The sequence below is a fragment of the Porites lutea genome, chromosome 14 (genome assembly GCF_958299795.1).
Source record: "Porites lutea chromosome 14, jaPorLute2.1, whole genome shotgun sequence".
NCBI classification, from domain to species: Eukaryota; Metazoa; Cnidaria; class Anthozoa; order Scleractinia; family Poritidae; genus Porites; species Porites lutea.
This window is the reverse complement of record NC_133214.1, coordinates 21752058-21775851: the sequence shown is the minus strand read 5'-3', so window position 1 is coordinate 21775851 and position 23794 is coordinate 21752058. Positions and strand designations below refer to the sequence as shown.

General features: G+C 38.7%; 2 protein-coding genes across 3 annotated transcripts; one reads left to right on the top strand and one right to left on the bottom strand.

Moving 5' to 3' along the window:
- Window positions 1-186: 186 nt before the first annotated feature.
- Window positions 187-20372, top strand: LOC140924185 (5'-3' exoribonuclease 2-like). Of its 2 annotated transcripts, XM_073374216.1 has the most exons (36): window positions 187-438; window positions 607-734; window positions 1592-1648; window positions 2036-2090; window positions 2312-2373; window positions 2973-3022; window positions 3199-3260; window positions 3594-3683; window positions 4308-4380; window positions 4564-4614; window positions 4963-4980; window positions 5362-5451; window positions 5545-5594; window positions 6978-7049; window positions 7495-7548; window positions 7869-7948; window positions 8521-8578; window positions 8968-9025; window positions 9421-9470; window positions 9774-9836; window positions 10178-10336; window positions 10753-10809; window positions 11378-11469; window positions 12436-12529; window positions 12669-12719; window positions 13273-13380; window positions 13815-13904; window positions 14104-14176; window positions 14466-14549; window positions 14869-14969; window positions 15242-15321; window positions 16003-16059; window positions 16286-16354; window positions 17575-17700; window positions 18336-18777; window positions 19370-20372. In XM_073374216.1, the coding sequence occupies exons 1-36, from the start codon at window positions 364-366 to the stop codon at window positions 19421-19423; spliced, it is 3033 nt and encodes a 1010-aa protein (XP_073230317.1). In that variant the 5' UTR covers window positions 187-363; the 3' UTR covers window positions 19424-20372. The 2 variants fall into 2 exon arrangements, with proteins under 2 accessions (XP_073230317.1, XP_073230318.1); XM_073374217.1 differs by lacking the exons at window positions 187-438; window positions 607-734; window positions 1592-1648 and adding an exon at window positions 1776-1805.
- A 200-nt stretch (window positions 20373-20572) lies between these two features.
- Window positions 20573-22864, bottom strand: LOC140924186 (ryncolin-1-like). The gene is made up of 3 exons (XM_073374219.1): window positions 22578-22864; window positions 21723-22103; window positions 20573-20996 (listed from the first exon to the last, which is right to left on the bottom strand). Exons 1-3 carry the CDS (start codon window positions 22807-22809, stop codon window positions 20737-20739), a joined length of 873 nt encoding a protein of 290 aa, XP_073230320.1. The 5' UTR covers window positions 22810-22864; the 3' UTR covers window positions 20573-20736.
- Window positions 22865-23794: the final 930 nt, after the last annotated feature.

Below are 23794 nucleotides of genomic sequence, written 5' to 3'. Positions count from 1 at the left end.
GCACTGGTGTCCATAGCAACCATCCAATCCCTTGGGTTAGGACCCTAATTGACTACTTTCTTTGTGGGTATCAGAGAACTATTCCTCCACGTCTCTCTTTGTATTTTCCAGCCATACCTACATCGTGAGAAAAAATTATAAGACAGCCACACTAACATAATCAACCCGATCGACGCAAAAACTTTGAGAGGACGGGAGGGAAGACTGGGGAGGAGATGCAGAATTGCTAAATAACTGGTCAGCGGGTACCAAATGAAAGTAACTTCCGCCATATTGGAACACAAACCTTCAAGGGTTTGCCAGGGCAATTCTTAGTTTATCCCTTCTCAACTGCCGTGAATCACCCGTTTTTAAGACGAAGCGATGGGAGTTCCAGCTTTCTTCCGCTGGCTTTCGAAGAAATATCCATCGATAGTGGTCCACTGCGTTGAGGAAAAAGTATGTGAAATTTTTGTCCACGTGCCTTTTTGCGTTTATCGCCGGTAAAATTGGTCATTCTGTTTCGATCTTTATCTGTTGGTGTGACTTTGTAATAAGTCATAAGAAGATCTAAGCGGAATTATTTTCTCAGATATGTTTTCATCGTTGTGAGCTTTCTTTTCATAGAACCGTGATGTTAATGGTGTAAAAGTTCCACTGGATACAAGTTTACCAAATCCAAATGATTACGAGTTTGACAATTTGTACCTTGATATGAATGGTATCATCCATCCATGTTGCCATCCAGAAAACAAGTAAGATCATAAAAATAGGCTTTACTTATTACCTGTAGATGATTTTTACAACCTTTCAGGCAAAAATCAGTTTGTTTTATTGTAAGTGCATCAATTCTTTTAATTTAACTCGGACGTCCAAGCTGTAATGATCCATTTTACGATCGCGAAAACAGCTATCTCCCTTTGCTCCTTGCTGCTAGAAACTTTTGGATCAATTTAAGTTTCTGGCAAATTGCCCATCTACCCCTCCGCTAAGCCATCATTTTGCCCTAAGTGAGAAGTAAGTGATAATGTTGGCTTAGGGGAGGGGTAGGTGGGCAGTTTCCCAGAAACCAAAATATTATTGATCCAAACTTTCTGCCACAGGAGACTTCTGCACCTTTGAGACGGAAATTCTGTACTGATGACGTTAAATCTGTCCAGTGTATGGTCAGGAGCTCTGATTGGTCGATGTAGTAGTTATATTGTTTTAGCTATTGTTTACGAATGACAGACAAAAGGCCATGATAGTCAAAATTAATGTAAATGTGGTGAATCTATTACAAAACAGTCAACCTTTGTGGAATATATTCTTCTTTAGAAGAAGCATGTGAGTTTTGCTAGAGCTCCTTCGCAGAAGAAAACAAAACTTTACCAAAATCAAACAGGATAAACCTCAAATCAAACAAATTTCAATTTGAAACTTATGACCACCAGATTAATTTTAAAAAACATTGATTTGTGCATCAATATGCAATTTCTGTCACTGAGGTGCAGTCATTTCTCCTGGCAAAACGTCCCCAGCAGCAAGGAGCAAGGGTAGATGGCTATTTTTGCATGCTATTTAGTGATCATGCATTTTTTTTAAGTGACCCCCCTTTTTGTTATGTCACCAGGCCTGCTCCTAAGAATGAAGATGAGATGATGGTAGCAATTTTTGAATATATTGACAGGTAATTCCCCTGCATGATAGGTGATTTTTTTAAAAAGAAATCAGTTTGACCTTTTTCCCTTGGAGATTATCTTGTTACAATGTTGAGTAATAATTATGTAAACATAGCAGTATTAAAACATGTTTTTAATGGTAGCAATTTTTGAATATATTGACAGGTAATTCCCCTGCATGATAGGTGATTTTTTTAAAAAGAAATCAGTTTGACCTTTTTCCCTCGGAGATGATCTTGTTACAATGTTGAGTAATAATTATGTAAACATAGCAGTATTAAAACATGTATATTTGTTCCAAAAATTCATTTGTCCATTAACTTTTTTCTTTGTGCTTTACTCTGCTTTTTCATACATGTACAGTTGTAGTCTAAAATAAGTATTTGTCTTTTTAGAATATTTTCAATTGTGAGACCAAGAAAGCTACTTTACATGGCCATTGATGGAGTGGTAAGACAAACTGTAATAAAGAAGGCTAGTTATTAAAACAGGGCTTAGCCAGTAAGGCAGTGCATTCAAAATCATTGAAAAATTTTGCCAAAACCCCAATATTCAAACATGCGTTGGTGCTGTTAGCTCCCTGTGTATAGACCTTACACACTGCAAATACATGTGTAAATTGTTATTATATATGTGGTTCATAATAATTGAATAGCAATTTTCTTATTTAGGCTCCAAGAGCGAAAATGAATCAGCAAAGATCACGTCGTTTCAGAGCATCCAAGGAATCTAAGTAAGTACACATGCTGTTTGTTAACCCTTAATTGTGACCCCAAGGCTGTGCTCTAAGGAAAATCAAAGGGAGCCCAGTGCTCTGAACCTGTGAAATCCAGGGTGCCCAGCATAGGATTTCTATGAAAAGACTGAGATTTTCTAGTAGCCAGGGGCAAACGTTAGATGCCACAGGCCACCAGGCACTGCTGGAGAACAGCCCTAGACCTTCCTTTATGTCTCATCAGCAACCAACATCAATTATGTTCTCCTAACAATATCCTTACATCATTAAGGGAAAAGGTTATGAGAATTGATAAAGTGATCGCCAAAGGGAGAAGGCTTTGATCTCTTACCAAATTCTCCCAACTAATTCTGTAAGGAGATGTGTTGAGATCAGTCTGGAGAATTTGTATGTGGATATTGGTCAGTGGCAGATCCAGGGGAGGGGCCCCCCCACCCCCTTATTTTAAGACCAAACTGAGGCCTGAAAAAAATTTGGGGGAGACCTGCCCCCCCCCCCCCCCTAAAACAGTACCAAGCACTGATGCACTGTGCTCTATATATGGATACAAACTGTGGGTTGCATCTGTAAGAATTCCTTTGTGTTTACTTCGTTAGGGAAAAAGCTGAAGATATTGCTCGGATACGAAGTGAACTTAAGGAGAAAGGTAGAGTCTCTTTAGCACTGTTGATCAGCTTGAGATGTTAACAGGAAAGGTGGTATAAACTGCCGGGCAAGTGCTGGTTTTATTGTCCATTATACCTTTGACTGAGAACCAAACCAGTGCTTAAAAAGAATGTCTGATCGCCATAATGTTGTAAATTATTTTGCTTTCTTGTGTAGGAGCTGTTTTACCACCAGAAAAAGAAAAGACAGAACACTTTGACAGCAACTGTATCACACCTGTAAGTGGGAATTTTTCTTGAGAATTCTATTTGATAAAAATTAAAATAACTATTTTTAATGCCATTACGATGGTATACTGTTAGTAGGATTCTGCTACATACACACTGTACATTGTACATGTGAAGCATTAGACACACATGTACTGTATACATGTATACTGGCAATAAATGCATGCTGTTAGTGGGTTTATAAGTATAATATTTTAAGCCTTTTAAAGAATAGCAGACCATACAAGGAATTATGAGAAAAAACTATTTAAACCTCCTGGTGATGATTCTGAGAACTGAATGAGGACTGACAATAATGCTGACTTTTCTGTCATTGTTCAATAGGGAACAGAATTTATGGACAACTTGTCAGTGTGCTTGCGATACTACATTGCTGACCGGCTAAACAATGATCCTGGATGGAAGAATATAAAGGTACATTACATTCAAATACAACTATTTTATGGTGTTCACTGGTACACATACATGCACACTGTAGCACAAAGAATTTTCACATTCATGATCCATGTCTTATTGTAGCATGCTTGTTCTTATCATTTTTTTGTTAGCCTGCATATTACTAATTGGGGTCAGATTATGTCTTTGATGCAGGGCACTTTTTTGTAGCTCTTAAAAAATAACTATTGTCTATTTTGATCAATCTGCATGACTTTAAAGCAGTATAAAATGTCCCTTTATCAGATAAACTTATTGTTGTTATAGTCACCTCTAATATTCTTGTATCTTTGATTAAATGCCATAAATCTAGTATTACAGTACTGCATTAACCAAATGTACAGTGTTAGTTGACTGTTATCTCTGGGTCAAGACTCAATACTTGATTGTTGATTCTCAGAATTTTGAGTCTCAACTTAAGTCTTGAGACAAGACTTCTGAATTTTGAGACTCGAGTTGCAAGTCGAGAAATTAATGTAATTTTTTGCTTGGCTGAGTTGATGATAACTTTGTAGCTAGAATGAAAGAAGTACAGAATAACAAATGCAGAAGTTATTCCAAGTGTTATTAAAGTCTGATCTAAGGTAATTGATGAATTTTTAGGTTATTTTATCAGATGCTAATGTACCAGGAGAGGGTGAACATAAGATCATGGACTACATCAGAAAGCAGAGAGGTTACTAGAATAAACAATCTTACCTGTGTATTTAATGAGTTTTACAACATGTGTAAAAAATTATAATAAACTGTTATTCCTTTGACCCTGTTTCTCTTATGGTGTGGAGATATTTCTGGTAATGATTTCATATAAGCTTCATTTAAGCTGAGGATTATTTTGCACATACCTTTTCTCTTTCAGCAAGTCCTGATCATGACCCTAACACAAAGCACTGTTTAAATGGAGCTGATGGTATGTGGTATATAGTGTATCATGTTCTGTTACAGCTGTATATGTATTCTATTTTCTTCATTCCATTCAAAAAATTACCCAGATAAGAATGAGTGGCAATGATTAAACTTCGTACCATTTGAATATTTATGGACAGAATTCTAAAACCACTATTAATAATTTGTTTTGTTAACATCAGTGAACTGAAATATATTTTAATGTTGCATGACTGTGACAAACCCTTGCTGTCTATCCAAAAAATCATACATGATGGAAAATAATCTTAAATGTATGTACTGGTAATATATGTAGCTGGCTTTACCATGTTATATGAATACTTAAATGGACATACATTCACTTTTCTTTCAGCTGACTTGATTATGCTTGGTAAGTAGATTAATTTTATACTAATGATTACAGGTATACAGGCTGTTTATCGAAGTAATGTGATAATACTAAAGAGTGTATAATTCATAAGGGATTCTTGATGTACTTAGAATTATCCTTTTGTTTTACAAGCAAAATAAGAGACAATTGTATTTTTAAGGAGAAAAAAGCAGTTCATTAGAGCTCATATTTTATGGCTTTTCATTGTTTCCCTGTTCAGTCTTCTAAAAACAAGCATTGGAGCAAACAACTGTCACATTTTTAGCCCAAGAAGAAATACAGCCCATTCATAAAGACATAAATTGAATCTACTGTCCACTAGTACAGTGAAATGTACTGAAGTGGATTGATCACTGATTATTTATTTGTATTCATCCACAGGGCTTGCAACTCACGAACTTCACTTTACAATCATCAGAGAAGAGTTCAAACCAAACCAGAAGAAACCATGTGAAATCTGTGGGCAAATAGGTACAAGATACAAGTACTGTACAGTAACATATATACTGGCCTGTATGTACTTGTAGTGAACTGTTTTCAAGGGTTATTTTTTGTATGTTGTAGGGCACGTCATGGATGAATGCATGGGACTTCCAAAGGAAAAACAAGGAGAGGTGAGCACTACCTAATAGAGGATGGTTGCATTGTGTATAAATTACACTGTATGCATGACGAGAAGCGCGTAGCATGGGACACGATTCTCGTCATGCAGGAAATGAGACGTGACTGGTAACTTACTTTTGAGCGGTACTGTATGTGACTTTTTATTGTGGTTACTGTCTCTGTCACTTCATAAATAGTATGATTGTAAAGTGTCACATCATTCCCCCCCCCCCTTTTCCTTCTGCGTTTGTCTCTTATGATTTATCTTGCTCCCCACCATACTATGTATAGTTGAACATAACAACACTTAAGCAACAGAAAACGTTTTCCGTGTTTGCATAGCGTGATATAAACACAAGAGGGGTTGGGAGAATTCAAGACAGTTATGCAAACCCGAGACGAAGTCGAGGGTTTGCATAACTGTCGAGAATTCCCCCAACGCCTCGAGTGTTTATATCAGGCTATGCAAACACAGGAAAAAAGTTTTCTATTGCGTTTATAAAATAACTTTCCCGAGAAAAAAACGCAAAACTCTTTGTATGGGACTGATGATTAAAAGAGAAATTCTTACCAATCGCAAAATCTTGTCCACGAAGTCTTGCACGCGTAATCAGTTCTTGTTTTGCAAAAAGATGCCTTGCAAACTACGGATTTTTCTCGCTTAAAGCGGTCATCTTAAGCGAAGAAAAATGTACACACCTTCTTTGAAACGATTTTCCAAGTTTCAGCCGACGAAGGAATGGGTAAATAAAGTAAACTTTTTTAGTTTTGAACTCGAAAACTTTTTCAAATTTGTGCTTGCGTGATTAGCACGCGAAAAACCAAACAACTTGACGCCACAACCATGTTTACATACTCTCATGCAAACACTCCTGTCGGCCAATCAGAGCGTGCGTACTATCTTAGTTATTTTATAAATACATGTAATGTGTATATGTAAGGTATTAATTGTATTTTAATTTCCAGAAAAAGTAATTGTATGTATCTTGCCATAATTTCCCATAAAAGGTTGCCAGTTTGAGCCTCACTATCCAAAGTCTTCTCCCCTCCCCCCCCCCTCCAACTTTACCCTGCGAGCATAGGTTTCTCTCTTGCATGGCTTTTATCTTTTATGTTTATGAAGGCATTTGCATTGCTTGTCAATTGCATAGTTGGTTTGTTTCATACTCTCCCAGGCATATAAAACAACTAAAACCAACTACGTGACTGACAAGTGACTTCGTAAATAATAAAAGCCATGCAAGAGAGAAGCCTCTGCTCACAGGGTCCCCAATCTCCACCTACACTACTTAAGAGACACCTAGAGGTGGCCTAAAGTTTTATATGGAGTTTGAAATACACCAATGGTATAAACACTGTACTGAATTAATCTGTTATGATTTTTCAATCAACAGTTTGATGAGCTAAGTGCACCAGTGGCTCAAGAAGTAGAGTTTATCTTCATCAGGCTTAATGTACTTAGAGAGGTAAGTATATGTTATGCGTATACTGTAGGATAGTTTACTGTAAAAAATTAAATGTTTATCAGTAGAGAATATTAAAGGGTCTACATGTATGTGAATATGCAATTTTGATTATTTTCTTTAATTATCGGTAAAAACTGCTTTGATTTTGTACCTGATCTTTCAATCACTTACAGAACTCCATCAAGAGATTTTTTCAGCTTTGTGCCTTATTTTAGAGAAATTTGTGGCTTAGCTGTATGTTGCATAAAAATTTGCGTCTGAGTCATATAAAAAGCAGAGAAAATAAAAGAATGTTTGTTTCTGAAAACAAAGAAATGAATGTGTTATTCGCCCCCCATTTTCAAACAATGCTACAGTTGTAAGTTTGTATCAAAAGGAAATTATTGTTAATGTCAAATACATGTACATGTTATCACTTTAAATAATATTAGTATTTACTTCACAGTACCTTGAACGTGAACTTAGAATGGAAGGCCTTCCTTTTCAGTATAGCTTTGAGGTAAGATTTTCCTGAAAGCGCTACTTATTTTTGATAACTTTGAAACTAAGTTGTGCAGCCAAAATGCAATATTTGTCTGTCTTTGATTTGGCTGGAACAGTTCATGAAATATTCATACCCAGAGGTACTCAAGAAATTGGTTATAGATATGTGTTTGGGGTACTAGGGGGGATCTTATTGACATCTCTATGTGCCATTTAGATTAAACCAGCTTTCTCTTTGCTCTCTTGTACTGTGATTTGATATTTTTTTTGGCACTTGTTATTGTCCCATTTTGTCCATGGAACCTAACTGTTACTAATGATGTGTTCTTTGTCTAGCGCTGTCTTGATGACTGGGTATTCATGTGCTTCTTTGTAGGGAATGATTTCCTTCCCCACTTACCTTCACTAGAAATCAGGTAAAATGCCAAACTATTATTGTACATAGATCTACATGTACATGGATACACAGGAAAAAATAACAGATTCCCATTTTTGGATATTTTTGGGTATTTAAAGAATACGCATAAAAATCCCAAATTTGGCAAAGTGAGACAAGTCCCAACCAGGGAATTCCTGACCAAGTTCCCAGATTGGGACTTGTCTCACTCTTCCAAATTTGGGATTTTTGTGGGTATTCTTTAAATACCCAAAAATATCCAAAAATGGGAATCCGTTATTTTTTCCTGTACTATAAGTTATGGGAACTCCATGGATTAATTGTTATTGTAGATTGCACATTTATAAATTGTCCTACATGTACATTGTAGCTTTAGAACCTGTAATGGAATTGTAGGTTACAACCATTCAAGTGAAACTTGAACTTCAACAATACTTTCATGTGATGCATTTCCTTCATGTTGAATTTGTTTTATCAGTATTTTTTGAATCCATTATTTTAGTCCCCTGATGGTTCATGTAGTACAACCCTCTTTTGGTACTGTTTCAGCAGGTAGTTACCATAATCATGAGTTTTGTTGTTTTTCTCCAGAGAGGGAGCTATTGATAGACTGGTGGGCATTTACAAGAGAGTTTTACCAAGATGTGGGGTGAGAACAATGGACATTCTTGTAGATTGTCATCATTATGTTCATTGTTGTCAATAAAGAAGTTTTTTAAGCTCGCTTACTCAATGGGCTAGGATCCAGGCAAGGCATCTTGCAAGCAAGCATGCATGCAAACAAGCACGCAAGCATGTAAACAAGCATGCAAGCAATCATGCAAGCATGCAAACAAGCAAGCATGCAAGCATGCAAACAAGCATGCAAGCAATATGAATTTGGGAGCTGCCTGTTCAACAGACAGGCAGGAATTAAGTCTTGTACAATCACTACCTTAATGATAAAGCACCTCTGTAATGTGCTTACAGTGTACTTGTGCAAGTTAAATGTAGGTATTAAATTTACAATGCATAATGCATACTTTAATCTATTTACAGGGTTATCTAGCAAAACATGGAATTGTTGATTTGAATAGAGTTCAAATGGTTCTTCAAGGTGCGTAGAAAGTTTTGATAAGCTTGAAGATAGTTATAATAATAACATAAAAAATTGTATCTCTCAATCGAGCCTTCAGGGATTGGATCTTAGTTTGATTCTTGCCATCATGATGTTTTCTAAGACAAAAATAATTGCTTCACTCCATCTTTCTTTAGCAGCCCCTAGTATAAATGGGTAATAGTAATTTACATTTTGTACTACTGGGCGTAACCCTGCAATGGACTAGCATTGTGTCCAGTGCCCAGCCATTTTGACCTTGTTCTTGGTCAATAACGCATAGTTACAGGTGTAATGCGATGTAATTTTATTCAAGATTTGTAACCCATCTGGCATGTATGGTGTGTATTTTGGCATGTTATTAGAGTAGTGACCAAACCTGTGTGTTCATTTAGAGCTTGGTTATGTTGAAGATGAGATTTTTAAGAAGAGGCAAGCAAATGATGTGAGTACTCTAAATTTAAATAAATTTTGATGGATTAAAATATTGAACTATTGCTTACATGTAAATATGGTTGTGATTTCATAGCTTTTTCTTAAGACCAGTGTACCTGATCTTGTATTTAATACATTAATTTCTGTAAGTGCTTCTATTGGTTTTACTTTTACATGCCTCCCTCTCTCCCCTCTTCCCCCCCTCCCCCCTCCTCCCCTAGCCTCCCACTCCCTTCTGGATTCCAGACCACACAAAATAATGTTGCAATGTAAGTAAAAGGTAGTTGGCACAGATGATTTTGTTGTTTTGTAGCTGGCATACAAAAGACGTCTCAAGGAAAACAAAGAAAGGGATAGACAGAAAAGACAGCGAATGGTATGTTTTTTGATTATTATAATTATGACCACAGTTTTCAGCCTAGACACTAAAATACAAAAACACTCAGTCATTTTCTTGAAAACCTTGTGAAATGCAACCAGATTGAGGTCCAAGTAATACTAAGTTTCTGGTCTGTCTATGATGTCATATAACACTAGTTCATGATAATCTCTGTCTCCTTGGTGGTTAGTTCTGCATACAGCTTTACATGTAGTTCTATATGTATCATAATAATTAAAATTATTAATTTTGGGCTTTTTTTAACCAATATCAATATTGCATTGATTGTGCCTCTGAGTGAAAGGTTTGATACAATGTACATTTTGATCTTAAATCAGGATGCACCTCTATGGACACCCAGTGGTCAGTTTAGTCCACACGTCATAACTAACACACCCTCGCCTGTTGTGTCTCCCCGCCAAGAGGCTTATGCCATGCGACAACAAGCCATGTCTTACAGCGCTGGGAACACAACACCACAGGATAAAGCAAATAAGGTACAGTGGCTTTAGCAATGCAGCTGTTATTACAATGAAAACTCTAACGCCTTCCTCTCTTTAATGGCAAACAACTTGCCTCTTTCCCCAAATTTGCATTTTTCAAGGCTCTGGCTGAACATTGAATTAAGCTCTTAAGATCTGAAGTAGAAACCTCTTAATCAAGAATTTAAGAAGCGTACATCTGAAATTTTTTTTTATAAAAATGTTGTCTAACTTCAGAATTAGATGATAACTATGATATAGTCTGTAGAACTTGTAGACACACTGAATTTGACTTTAGGTAAGGTAAAAGTTCACATCCAGTGGATGATTCATATATTTTTTTTATATCTTTATATCTTGGTATCTGCTTCATATTATTCAGAGTTATACTGGAAAATAATAACTGCAGTCATTGTTGTTTGTTACTGTAGAGTGCAGCAGCAGACCTGAGAGCTATGCTCACTACACCTTCTCCAAATGCAAGTATGGTGAGTAAAATACAAGTGAATAGTTTAATGTACAAACGTCTTTGTCATATATTATAGTACAGTACAGTACTGTATGTTTCTGTTGGGCATTGCACACTGCACAACAGCATTTGTACCTTGCCGGTCTGGAGCAAAGTGGACTAATGTTTGATGCAAACCAGGGTGATGATTTCCAACTCTTATTTGCTACATGTATGTCATTTACAATGTAATTACCACAAATTCGGTTCTCAGGTTTTAACCTACATGTACTCCCCTGTTTCTGGATATCAGATCACTTGTTCTGTTGATTTGTATCTTTCTAAACTCCCTTTGTTCTCTAAGGGATTTTTCTTAAATTTGATGGTTTTATTTTCAGTTCTTGCATACTGCTGGGCATCAAATCTTTATAATCAGTCTACAAGATTCTAGTTGTAATCCTATCAACCTACATAAATTAGCTAGGTTGATTTATTGACTATGCAAAAGAAAATTTATTTTACATTCCTTATCACTTTATTTTATTTTTTTATTCCTGTTTTACATGTATTTTTACCAACTTTTTCTATCACTTTTTTTAAAACTGTAGTCATCTGCTGCAAGTACACCCAATTCTGTTCCTGTATCAAACAAGAGAAAGAAAGATGATGATGATGATGATGAACCGAAAGATGATATCAGGTAAAGTTGGCTAAATAGACTGTCAGCAATACTAGGTATTCCTTTTTGTCCTCAGTTAATGTACATGTGCGAGCTGACTGGTGAACGTGTTTGTTGGCATACTTTTCTCCCCTTCAAAAAAAAAACAGGAAAAGAAAGACATTACCTGCAGGCTATCAGCTTAATATGCACTGCGATATAATTGTACCCTGGATAGCAAAGGTTTTTTTGTCGTGTTTGGTTGTCTCATTGTCTAATTAGATGAGGTGTGGGTACTACAACAGCATGTCCCAACCCCTTACTCTAACAGGGGTTATTCTAACACCATTGCAACCAGTACTAAGAGAAGTTTCCGTGCAGGATAGGTGTCCGCCTTATGCAGAGTCAAAAAAGATGCCAGGGTGATCATCTTGTTGTCCATCTGAGAGAGGTGTTTGTATTACAGTGAGTCAAACAAAGGACTCAAGCTTGACAAGGACAAATTCTGGTCTATTTAAGAAAGGTGTCCAGCTTCTAAATTATTTTTGTCTGTTATGAGTGACAGTGTTGGCCGTATTTACTATGGGACTATTCCCTAACCTCTTACCATAAATCCTAGAGGCCCATAGGAGGGGGGCTATTTGAGAGGGGGAGCTTACTTAATTTAGAAAAGACTATGGTATCAGTTCTCCATAAAGAACTAGAATACAAAGTAGGGAAGCTCAAGAACTAGAAGATTGGAGGTCATGCAGCCAAGGATCAGAATCAAATCCGAACTTCCATTTGGTAAAAAAACCATCCCAGAATCAGTCCACAAAGTTTTACAGTCATGATTGATTAATATTGTCTATAATTGGTTAGTGAAGAATATTTAGGAGAGGGGAAGGAGGGGGGCTTATTAACTTTCTTCCCCTGAAGAGGGGGGGGGGGGGGGTATTAGAGGGAGAGGCTTATTTGAGAGGGGGTCTTAATAGAGGATTTACAGTACCTAATTTTTTTCATTATCAGGTTATGGGAAGCAGGTTGGAAGGGTCGCTATTATCAAAACAAGTTTCATATATCTGAGAATGAAGAAGGATATGATGATTTCCGGAAGAAAGTGGTAACATTGTAGATTCATTATGTTGATTGTTATTAGACTGGAAACAAAAGTACAACAAACATTGTTAAAATTTTGGTGGAGAAGGCCAATGAAAGTGTAATTTACACTCTTTATTTTATTTTCTCTTTTTTTTGACAAGGCTGATGCTTATGTAGAAGGACTCTGCTGGGTTTTACTTTACTATTATCAGGTGAGTATTTACTGAAGATGTTTGTATTAATTTTGAGTTTATAATACTGAAAGAAGTGGCCAAAACACCCTCACATTGAGGATGGGTGGGAAGCAATACAGGACACCCCCATCGGTCAGGACTGATGGACACAATGTTTTGGCCTGTAAATTTAATGCGAACCTTAGATAGTTTGTGTATGTGAAATTTTCATAGTCAGATAAACTGCACAGGGACATTTACTCATATATGGTCTACTTGTGGTAGGGAGGAGGCTATTCAAGTGAGACATGTCTTTGTAACCCTTTAAGCCCCAGTATCCACATACAAATTCTCCAAACTGATCTCCATACATTTCCTTTGAGAATAGTTGAGAGAATTTGATAAAAGATCAAGGCATTTTCCCTTTGGTGATCATTTTATTAATTCTCATAACCTTATCTGTTGACAATGTATGGATATTGTTAGGAGAAAATTGATGTTGGTCACCATTGGCACTTAAAGGGTTAAAAATGGGTCTTAAATTAATGGCGTTTTTTTATAAATTAACCATCACTTTTTTTCTTTTCTTCAGGGATGTCCATCGTGGAAGTGGTTTTATCCGTATCATTATGCACCATTTGCATCTGATTTTCGTGATCTTGGTTCACTTCCCAACTCATTTGAACGTGGAACACAACCGGTAACTGAATCTCATTAATTTTAATGCTATTCAATTATATACAATACTTGCTTGCTTTCCATCTTTTTTTGATATCTGTCAAGTTCGTATTACCAGCAAGTACATGAGGAGAAAAATGCGATTAACAAAATTTTCTTGCTGCACAGCGCTTCAACGCTCGCCGCTCGCGCCTTTTTTACATGTGTTACTCCGCCGTGAGTGTTACACGTGCTACTCGTGTCAGTAACTATGAAGCAAATAAGAGACAACTCGCAGTGTAATTAACGTGTGTAGTGGAATTCTGAATATTTGCACTTCATTATTTGTCGATCTTTTTTTCTCGATGTGCAGAAATAGCTGCCCTGTTGGTTTGAATATTTATTCTTCTAGGTCTGAAGCCTCTGAATCATGTTTACAACATTCTTTGATTAGTTTTCTCTTTGCTCTGATTTCAGTTCAAACCTTTGGAGCAGTTGATGGGTGTGTTCCCAGCAGCCAGCGGCAAATTTCTGCCTCCCACCTGGAGAGAACTTATGTCACATCCGGTAAGTGGACACTCTTCTTTTCTCATTGATTTTTATATTGCGATATTTTATTGGTTGATTTTTATATTGCGGTACTTTATTGGTCGATTGACTGTTAAGTTGATATGTTAGTCGATGTCTATTATTTAAATAGTATACTTGTTCATTGATTGATTGAATGATTGATTTATTAATTGATTGATTGCTCTTTGCATTTCAGGATTCAGCAATAATCGACTTTTATCCTTTGGACTTTGAGATTGACCTCAATGGAAAGAAATATGCTTGGCAAGGTACCTTGAAGAACTTAAGGAACATACACTAACACAGCGCAACACAATAAATTGTTTGAGCCTTTCTCAGGTGAAAGGAGTACTTGGCTCTGCCACTTATGCACAGGCACACCAATCAAATAAAATTAACTGGTTAGAAATGCACCTCCCAGGAGGTAGTCCAGCTGTTGGCTATTGGTTGACATAGTAGTCGTTTGAAGGGGGAAGAAAGGGAGATATTGCGTGTGGAAACATGTATGGCATTCTCTTGGACCCAGTAGTAACATCTTCCATGTATTTTTCACCGCAGGTGTGGCTTTGCTACCTTTTGTTGACGAGAAGAGACTGCTAGGTGCTCTTAGTGGAGTATATCCTGATTTAACAGACATGGAAAGTAAGTTGAAGTGCAACATTTCATTTCTAATAGCAATGCTTTATAGTAGGTGGTACTTTAGGAAGGTGCCTTGGTCCTTAAGTTTTGAAGGAAGCTGTCACTAAAACGTGACACAACAGCAGCAGTGATTATCTCTAGTGTGGCATATTTGCAAAACCTTCTCTTAAGCGTGACGGGGCTGTAATTTTCAGCTCACCTTTTTTGGGGAACTTCATTTTGTCTTGCGTGACATCAGAGTAATGTTGGTGACGTTCTTAAAACTTTGAGATGTACTCGTTTCACCAGCTAACCATTCTTTGGTTTATTTGTCTTGTTTCAGAGAGGCGGAACAGTCGTGGTGAAGATCGTCTGTTCGTTCGTCAGGGCAATCCTACATTTGACTTCTTCGTTGGTTTATATGAAGGAGACGGCATTAAAGAGGTAAGCCTCTACAATGTATTTTTAAAGGTTATTGCTTCTTCCTGCTTGATGCAAACTATTCGAGTATCCGAACTCAGAACTTCTGAGAACAAATCCAGCTAGCGGTCAGGTGGGAGGGAGGACTTAACTTGGGATCTCTGGATAGCAAGTCCAGCATTCTAACCGCTCGGCCATGCTGCCTTGCCACAAGCAGCCACTTGTACCTTCCCCGAGCTTGGGTGGCCTCACAGCAGAGATTTAACTGCTCATACCTGGTGTGTTGTATCTTTTAGGCAGTCGACGTGGTTGCAGACCTAACAGGGGGTATGTCAGGCAAGGTGCAGACAGATGATTGCCCCATCCTACCTCACAAGTAAGTTCATTCAGATAAGTAATTCTTCAATTGCATGGTCGTATTAAGATGAAATGATTCCTGATAGTACTTCAAAAAGTTATTGCGGTCGCTTACGAGAGGTGGACGTTCATGAGAGGTTCCAGCTATAGGGCTTTGACAGGGAACATTTTTGTGCTTTGGAGAGGTGGTCACTTACAAGAGAGGTAGCGACACTTGGAGGCTCAACAGCAGAAGCTTTTCTTTGGATGATAGCATTGGACAAATGAATCTGTTAGGGCCTGTTTAAATGGAGGTGGGGAACCCCAGGTAGGTGGGGTAACCCGCCTGTCCATATAATCTCTTATGTGGTCACCCCACCTATCATGTAATTGGATCAAATTAAAATGGGAGATTATATGGACAGGTGGGTTACCTCACCTACCTGGGGTCCTCCACCTCTATGTAAACAGGCCCTTAGTTGCTTGGGTTTAAGACCGTATCCATGCGAATCTGTTTAGGTTTCTTTGCTTATGCAGTCTGTTAACTAGCCTTTACAAAACAGTCCCAATGTGCAGTTTGATGCTACACCAACCCAGTCTCTTACGTGACCTCCAACTGGAAGAGCCTAAAAAGTATGAGTTCTGATACGTTCACAGACTTAAACAAACTAAACTATATTTGGCAGCTTAATAAACAGGATTTCCTTCAATGTCTTTTCAGAACAGTTCCTTCGCCCGTTCCTCAACTCTACGACCTCAGGGATAACAGAACCATCAGGTAAACTACCATAACATCAACAACACAAACAAAACATAGCATGTCAAACTGGCTACCAGGGTCCTCTCTTAGTCGTTCTCCAGCGTAAGAGTAGGAGAGAAACCTGGGAACAAGGCTGCATAGCATGTATGACTCAGATGCGATTCATCAGTTTTATAATTTTTTCTGTCAGAGTGTAATGTTGAAAACTAATTGTTTGTCGTATTATTGAATTGTTCACTTTCAGTGTGTTTTTCATCGACCCTGTTTATGATACGGATCATATTTTTAAGGCGGATGTCTTACCTAAGGCGGAGTAAGTGAAAGTTAGATAATTTATTAAGACCTCTTTGTTTTGCTTTTTATATATTAAATGCTGCACGTACTTACACTTTTATCTATACGTACCTCGTTGGGGCCTCAAAAACATTCCATGGTACGGGGATACCCCCTCCCCCCTTCAACTTGCAAACCCCTCCCTTCTCTTATGTCCAACCCTTCCCTCTCCGATGTCCAAAACCCTTCCCCGCCCCCCCGCCCTCCCCAATGTCCAAACCCTTCCTACTTCAATGTCCTAACCCCTCCCACTTCTTATGTCCAACCCTTTCCTCTCCCTGATGTCTAACCCTTCCTCCGCTACGATGTCCAAACCCTTCCCCCTCCAGTGTCCAAACCCCTCCCTACTCTTATGTCCAACCCTTGCCTCCCCCCGAAGTCCAACCCTACCCCCGTGATGTCCAAACCCTTCCCCTTCTAAACAAAAATGTCAATAAACAGTTACCCTTTATATACCTTCCCAAGAAAATAATATCCCCTTCATGAACCTACAAAAGGGTTTTTTGTAATTAACTGTGGGAGTTTGCCTCATGTTCCTTATGTGTGACCTTTTAAAATAATAACATAAATTAGCCATCGATCGTGCCTTTTACAAATGCGCTGTACTTTGAAAGACCCTTTCAAACGCTTGAAAAGTAATATTCCTTACCCTTTTCTGTCTGCCATCTCATTAAATTCCTACCATTTTTCAGATACCTAGATTACCCCTTTTGGGTGGAACATCTCCCCTGTAGTTCCATTACAGGGAGTTCCATCTGTGTATAAGCTGATTACTGGATAGGATAGGATAGGATAAGTGCTTTATTATCAACAGAGCGCCTACAGTCACATCTAGATGATCACATGGTCAGACCAGTTCTGTGCAACTCGGTTATGGACGCTCATACTGTACTTGTTTTGTCCTGGTGCAACTTGCACTTAATGCATGCAGTATCAGTAAAATTTCTTGCATTAGGGATTATCAGGCCAGATCGTTTGCTAGTCGTCCTACGAATCGCGTTTTACATGTAATTCTTTATTTATTAGTACCGTAATAACTCGGTGACCACCTACCCCTCCCCTAAGCCAACATTTGCCCGATGTGACAAGTAAGTGTTGATGTTGGCTTAAGAGAGGGGTAGGTGGGCAGTTTCCCAGAAACGCATAAAGATCTAATTATTCCTTAGTCTAAAGAATCGCCTGTGATTTTCTCTTCACCAGTCCCCCTGCTCGTGTTCTCAAGCCGGAAGGTTATGATAGTAACAGGCCATACAGACCAGTTCTTGGAATGAACCCTAACAGAACCTCGTTTGCTCATTTGGGTGATGCGGGGCGGCGGATGCTTAAGTAAGTCGAGTAATAGTCTGTAGTGGTACCTGATGGGGTGACTGTGCTTTATAACACTCAATTAGTGTTCTGTTGTGTCACCTGATGCGGTGACTGTGCTTTCTTGATTCGACTGATTTTATGACATGCATGTGATAAACAAACAAAAAATAAACGTAAAGAGTAAGTGGACGTGAGGCACAAACCTGGTCCCCACGTTTCTGTGTAATCTCGTCCCCAGTGCTTTTTCCCAAAGAAAAGGGAAAAGCCCTGGGTCAGACAGCCTGTTCCAGGTGATCAGATTGTGTGGACGGTGCAGAGAAGGTATGAGCAGGAAAAAACAGCTTCTCTTCCTCCTTTTCCCTCCCGCTCTCTCACTTCGCGCTGCACACCGCTATCTAAACGTTGGAGCTTCCAACAGGCTACTCTGGGGTAGCCTTCCACGTAGGGGTTCGTCACGCATTGGGGGAAGATTGCGTGACGAGCCAAAAGAATGTCTGCGTGGGAGTAGAGTAGCCTGTTCGAACTTAGTGGACGAAGTTGTGGTTTGAAGATTCCTACTCCTGGTGTAATCTAAAAATTTCTGATAACGTATCTGAAGGAAGCGATATACGTTGTTCTCTTTTTAGCGAAGCTTTTCTCTCTTTTTTTGTCAGTTTTCACAAAGGGGATCTTTTTCGTCCCTACACTCCCGCCAGCTACGTGCCGCCCTTTCGGTCGAACTCATGCCCTCCGCAGAATGATTCCAGGCATGGTTACCCTGATCGCCCGAGATCCAATCCGGGTACACCTGTATCGTCAAGTGGTAATCATGATCCAAGACGACAGATCTATGACAGAAATCGCGCTCCACAGTACAACTCGGGAGGTTACCAAGGGAACCAATCCTATTACAATTCAGGGGGTTACCAAGGTAACAGATCCCAGTACAACTCGAGCAATTACCAAGGAAACTGGTCACAATCAAACGCATACTCTCGAGGACCTGGGTCGAGTCAATCTCAGTACTCTCGCGGTAGCTATCAACACTCGTCACGTGACCCTAGACAGCAGCAGCAGCAGCAGCAGCATTACAATCGACAAGGACCTCCCAACAGGGTAAGTTTAACGATCAAACCAAATCATCAAATTTAACCTCTTATCGTTACAACTAAACTACTTTGCTTAGCCTTCTTGTATGGCTGCTAATAATTTGTCATTTTTGGATAAACAAATGCCCTATCATTCCATTTCATTTTTATCGGTTATTTAAAATTTACAATAATTGTAAATTTGAATTTAATTATTTTATTTTCTCACTGCCCTCAAATAGCAAAGGCTAGTTTAGGTGGGCAGTGTATATATTAAAAAAACAAAGTACGCACTCCAAATTATATTCAAATTCACAAGTAAACAAAAGTAATTTATATAAATGTACAAGTGATAAAGAACAGAAGAAGAACAGAAGAAAAGTTAGCATGCTTAAAACAATGCTAAGGTTAACTGGAATTCAGAATATAAATCAGAAAGTTGCAAGCACACTATTAAGACGATTGCTAAGATAATGAGTGGGTGAATATTACGGACGCCTGGAACATGTCGACTTTGTAGTTCAGTTATCCCGGATGTGCTTTATGCGCTATCCTCAGTCTTACCGCGCATGCGCAATTAAATTGACAACTTGTTAATTGTGGTTTTGTTTGTACCTCAGGATGATCGTCGCCATTCGTACCCACTTTCCAATTACCGTTACAGACCGTACTAAGACGGCCGACACATTCTCATTTTTAACACCCCAGTTGAAGTACCACAGGATAACCAACACAGTCGTGAAGCATCAGGGACGGATAACTGTGCGGGGCGTGAGATCCATGAGACTGTCGCGTGTTCTCGTTAAGTTATCGTGGTTTCTTAAAACAGTTAAATGAGTATCGTGTTACTTATAGTTTGTAATTCATCACCTGATCGGTTTTATTCGTTTCTAATTTGACCAGGAGTCAAATTACGTCGGTCGCCTCCGAAGAAATGAAGAAATTAAAGTGGTTAAAAAATTGCCGAGCAATTTTCTGTGGAAATTGCAAGTGAACAACTTCTTTTCACTTGGAACATTGTTTTCGGTTGCTCTTTAAATAGATCAAAACGAAATAAGTTTTTGACAATAGTATTCTCAAATTCCACATGAAAAGTTTAAAAGGAAAGTTAAAGAAAGCACCTTAGCAAACCAAGAGGAATTTGCTTTTATGTATCCTTCACAAGTGCTAAACTTCATACATGATTAATGTAGGATGGTTTAAAGCGGGAACAGTTTTCGTTAACTACAACAGTTTATGTCGCAGATCCACCGATGTTTTTGGTGGGAGTACAACTTGCGCTGTAAATAACTGTCGAGTTTTTTCTACTACTTGATTGGTCGGATTAAATGTACTGTGCCATTGTATGTTAAAGATTTGCGTTTGTGGTACACACGATCGCTACAAACATCCAAGTCATTCCTTGTCCTTCCGTTGGCCGAAAAATGGATTGTACGTGTTTTAAAAGATCATAATTTTTATCTGTAAGGGACCCAATTATGGGAAAAACTAGAGGCTAACAAACAACCTGAAACGCTCATCGTCTAATTGAGAAGACTAGAATGCTGTTTTAACTCAGACACACGCTCGCGTGCACCCACCCACCCACACACGCAAAGAAACAAAAACTCTAAATTCCACACCTTAGTAACACTTTTATTGCACCCTTTCCGTCGTAGTCTTACAACCTATTATATATTATTCCAAGTTTGATAATTTCATGTACGAAGTGATAGATACCAAGCAATATTTTAATCAGTGGTTTTCTTTGAAAAAGAAATTCATCTTCTTGCACGATTCGACTGAGATGGACCCTTATGCATTTGTAAGTATTCACTTAATGAGATTTTCAAACTCTATTTGTTTTTTTTTTTTTATGTCTGGTTAAAGTTCAGCGCAATAACAAAATTTAAAGCAAATATCACCCTTGCAAGAAACACCTGATTACTCGCTTTTAATTTTCCTTGTTTACGTGGTTTTTACTGACAGAAACGATCTTAATTGAATCTTAAAAATCCTTTGGACGTATCTTCATCTCAGATCTCTTCACTGAGGAGAAGGTATTTTTCCACTTGGACCACACCATTCCTTGAGCACTGACCTTTCCGTGAAGGTACAAACCATTCAGGTTGGTGACGAAGCAATCGTTGTACCACCAGGCGCCTTTAAATTGCACGGCACAGTTAGCATTTCCGCGGCTGTCATTGTCACGATCTTTGGTGGTAAATGGATATCCTCTGTGATATCCAAGGGAATCTCCAGCAGTACCTTCAAAAACCACAACAACAACAGCGTGAATTATAGTCAGTGTAGATTTGCGTTTACATCATATAGCCCACTATCGTTACCAGTCGTCCTCGGTGAGTTTTGATGTGACTTACCCCTTTAAGGGTGTCGGCCTGGACGTTAGTTTCCCAGCCTCCTCCGATCATTAGGGGGTTTAAGATACCACGACGGCGACGGCGACGGCCACGAAGACGTCGCTCGAAAGGTGAATTTGAGTTCTTTCAACCTCTATCGCGATGACTTTAACTCATTTACTTTGTCAATGCAACGAACTATTTTTTGAACCGAGTTCTTATTATAGAACCATATTTAAGTTCAGAAAGAGAAGGAAAACTTGGCCATCGCTTGTTTACGTCCTCCATAGAAACGTGAAATTAGGCATTTTCCCGTCGTAGTCGAACAATGTCAGTGACGGTAAAGAAATGTAGAAAAAAGCGTGATGCACGTGCAGAATTGTTGTTTTGCTAATCTTAACGAATTGCTTTTTGACGTTCTCGTTGTCGTCGCCGTCGTGGCATATATAAAACCCTATTCGCATAGCGGGAACTGATCTGGGGACGAGGCTGCATGTAGCCTGGGCACTAAGGCTTTTCCTTTGGGTAAAGAAGAGAAACGGGCGAATGGTAGAAGGCCTGATATGTGGTGCTTTCTCCATATTCGATATCTTGGGCGAAAAATCGCATACTGCAAAGGCATAAAAAGACGTACCTGAATAACTGCCCAAACTCAGTTGGTATTTCGTCCTTTCGCTCGTCACAGCGAATGAGCTGTACTCTGCAAATGCTGTTTTGCCTGGCACGTCTTCCAAGTCCACCCGAAGCTTGTAACTGCCGCTTACTGTCAGGCGATTAATCTTGTCCAGTCCGAGCCAAAACTCGCCGTTCAGATTGCCAAAGCCTCGTTTGTAGTCACCCCAAGGGCGGTAAAAATCCACAGAACCATCTTGCCGCTTCTGGAACACTGTCCAACCTCCACCGGCTGTTTTCTGATCACAGTACACTTCAAATTCGCCCAGACCATCAGGATTGATTTTGTACACTCCATTGATCTTTATACCGAACTGATAAACTTCTGCACAATTCTTGTAAACTGAAAATAGAACGGCCAGTGTAATGATCACGACTACTGGAAAAGGGAAATTGTAAATGAAAGTCTAATTCGTTTGAATTTCCACTCGAGGCTACTGACATCCAACCTTAATAGAAACTTATGCACAAATTTGTGAACAACTTATTTTTTTGTTGACGGTTTTGGACCCTTCTTTCCCACGGTGAATATGAAATAGCGGGCTGTACTTATTCATCCTGAGAATAAAACGACCCTCTTTGAACCGGCGCTAGTACAGACCAATGCGCACTCACTGACACTCACTTCACTTGCCCATCGTTTATCATTTAAATGTTGCAAAAAATCTGGGCTGCTGTTAAGCCTAGAACGAAACACAAGTGACTGAGAAGATATCAACCGTTTGCAGACGATAAACGCGCTTAAATGAAAGTACTAAACTCGCGACGCCAGGATCAGAGCCCTAAAATACTGAAAAGGGGGAGTTCAATGAAATACCTTTGCCGCTAGAAGCGCCTCCACTAGTTCGGTTTTCTTTGAGCGCCTTAATTTCTTCTCTGATTTCGGCCAGTTGTTGTTCGATCTTCTTAGTATTCGGTCCAGCATAAAAGTAGTTGTTTACATTACACTGTGGTTTTCTAGCATCAGTGCCACTTTTTGTGGCGACCGTTGAGTTTGCAATGGCCTTCACCAAAAAAGCGCACAGTAGAGCTTGGAGAAATACATTCATCGTGTTCGATCGTTCGAGTATCACGTCTACAGTAGCACTGAAGAAAGAATCAATTTCTTATAGTGGCTGATAATTATTTAGGGCTTTCTTAAACTTCCTCTTCAGTCTCATGCTCTTTTGAAAACGGGATTTTTCTCGTTGGCTTATTATGGACAGCGTGTTTTGAACACATTTTTTTCGCCAATCACACTGAACAATCTTGAGTAAGGACAAAGCAGTTGTTGTTTCATGATGATCTTATTATAATTCTATTTGTTTTGTTAGGCAAACTTTATGTAGTCAAGTGAAATCAAAACAACATGATTTATTAATTGTTCAGTCTTTTACAAAACCTGATATTTTTTTCTGGCGTTCAAAACTTCCCAGTGTGCCATAAACTGTTATCAGTTCCACGCACATTCAATCCTTCGTAACTTTTTTCTTATTTCGTAATTTCTTTGTTAACATAATACAGACACAGACATGTTATTTTCGTCGCAGGTTTGAATCCAGCACCCGATATTGTAAGAAATTCCAATGCTACTGCTTTTTTTCGTTTGTTTGTTGTTTCTTTTAACAACTGCATTGAGTCTAAAATTCGTGATTGAACGAGAACTCAGTTGTATGATTGTAAAGTGATAACCGGTAAACAGCGAGTCGAGACTAGCCACCGCACCTCAGTCGCCGATACGTCGATATTAATTTATTGCATTCATGTTGAATTGTAAACTACTTCGTTTTAGTTTATTCACTCAAGCGTTACAGAGTGTCACATTATCTTTTTTAATTTGTGCGAATTTACACTTAACGGCCTCTGATGTGGCTTCGCGGGGGGAACTCCGGATATTTCGCACGGGACTATCGTATGAAAATGACGGGGATGCCCGTCTTATCACTAAGGGGTAGAAATTACAAAATTTGGCTGTCCTCGAAATTTTTTTCATCCAATTATTTCCAAATTGGACAGCATGTAGTCTTATTACATATACCCCTATTAAAGATGCTC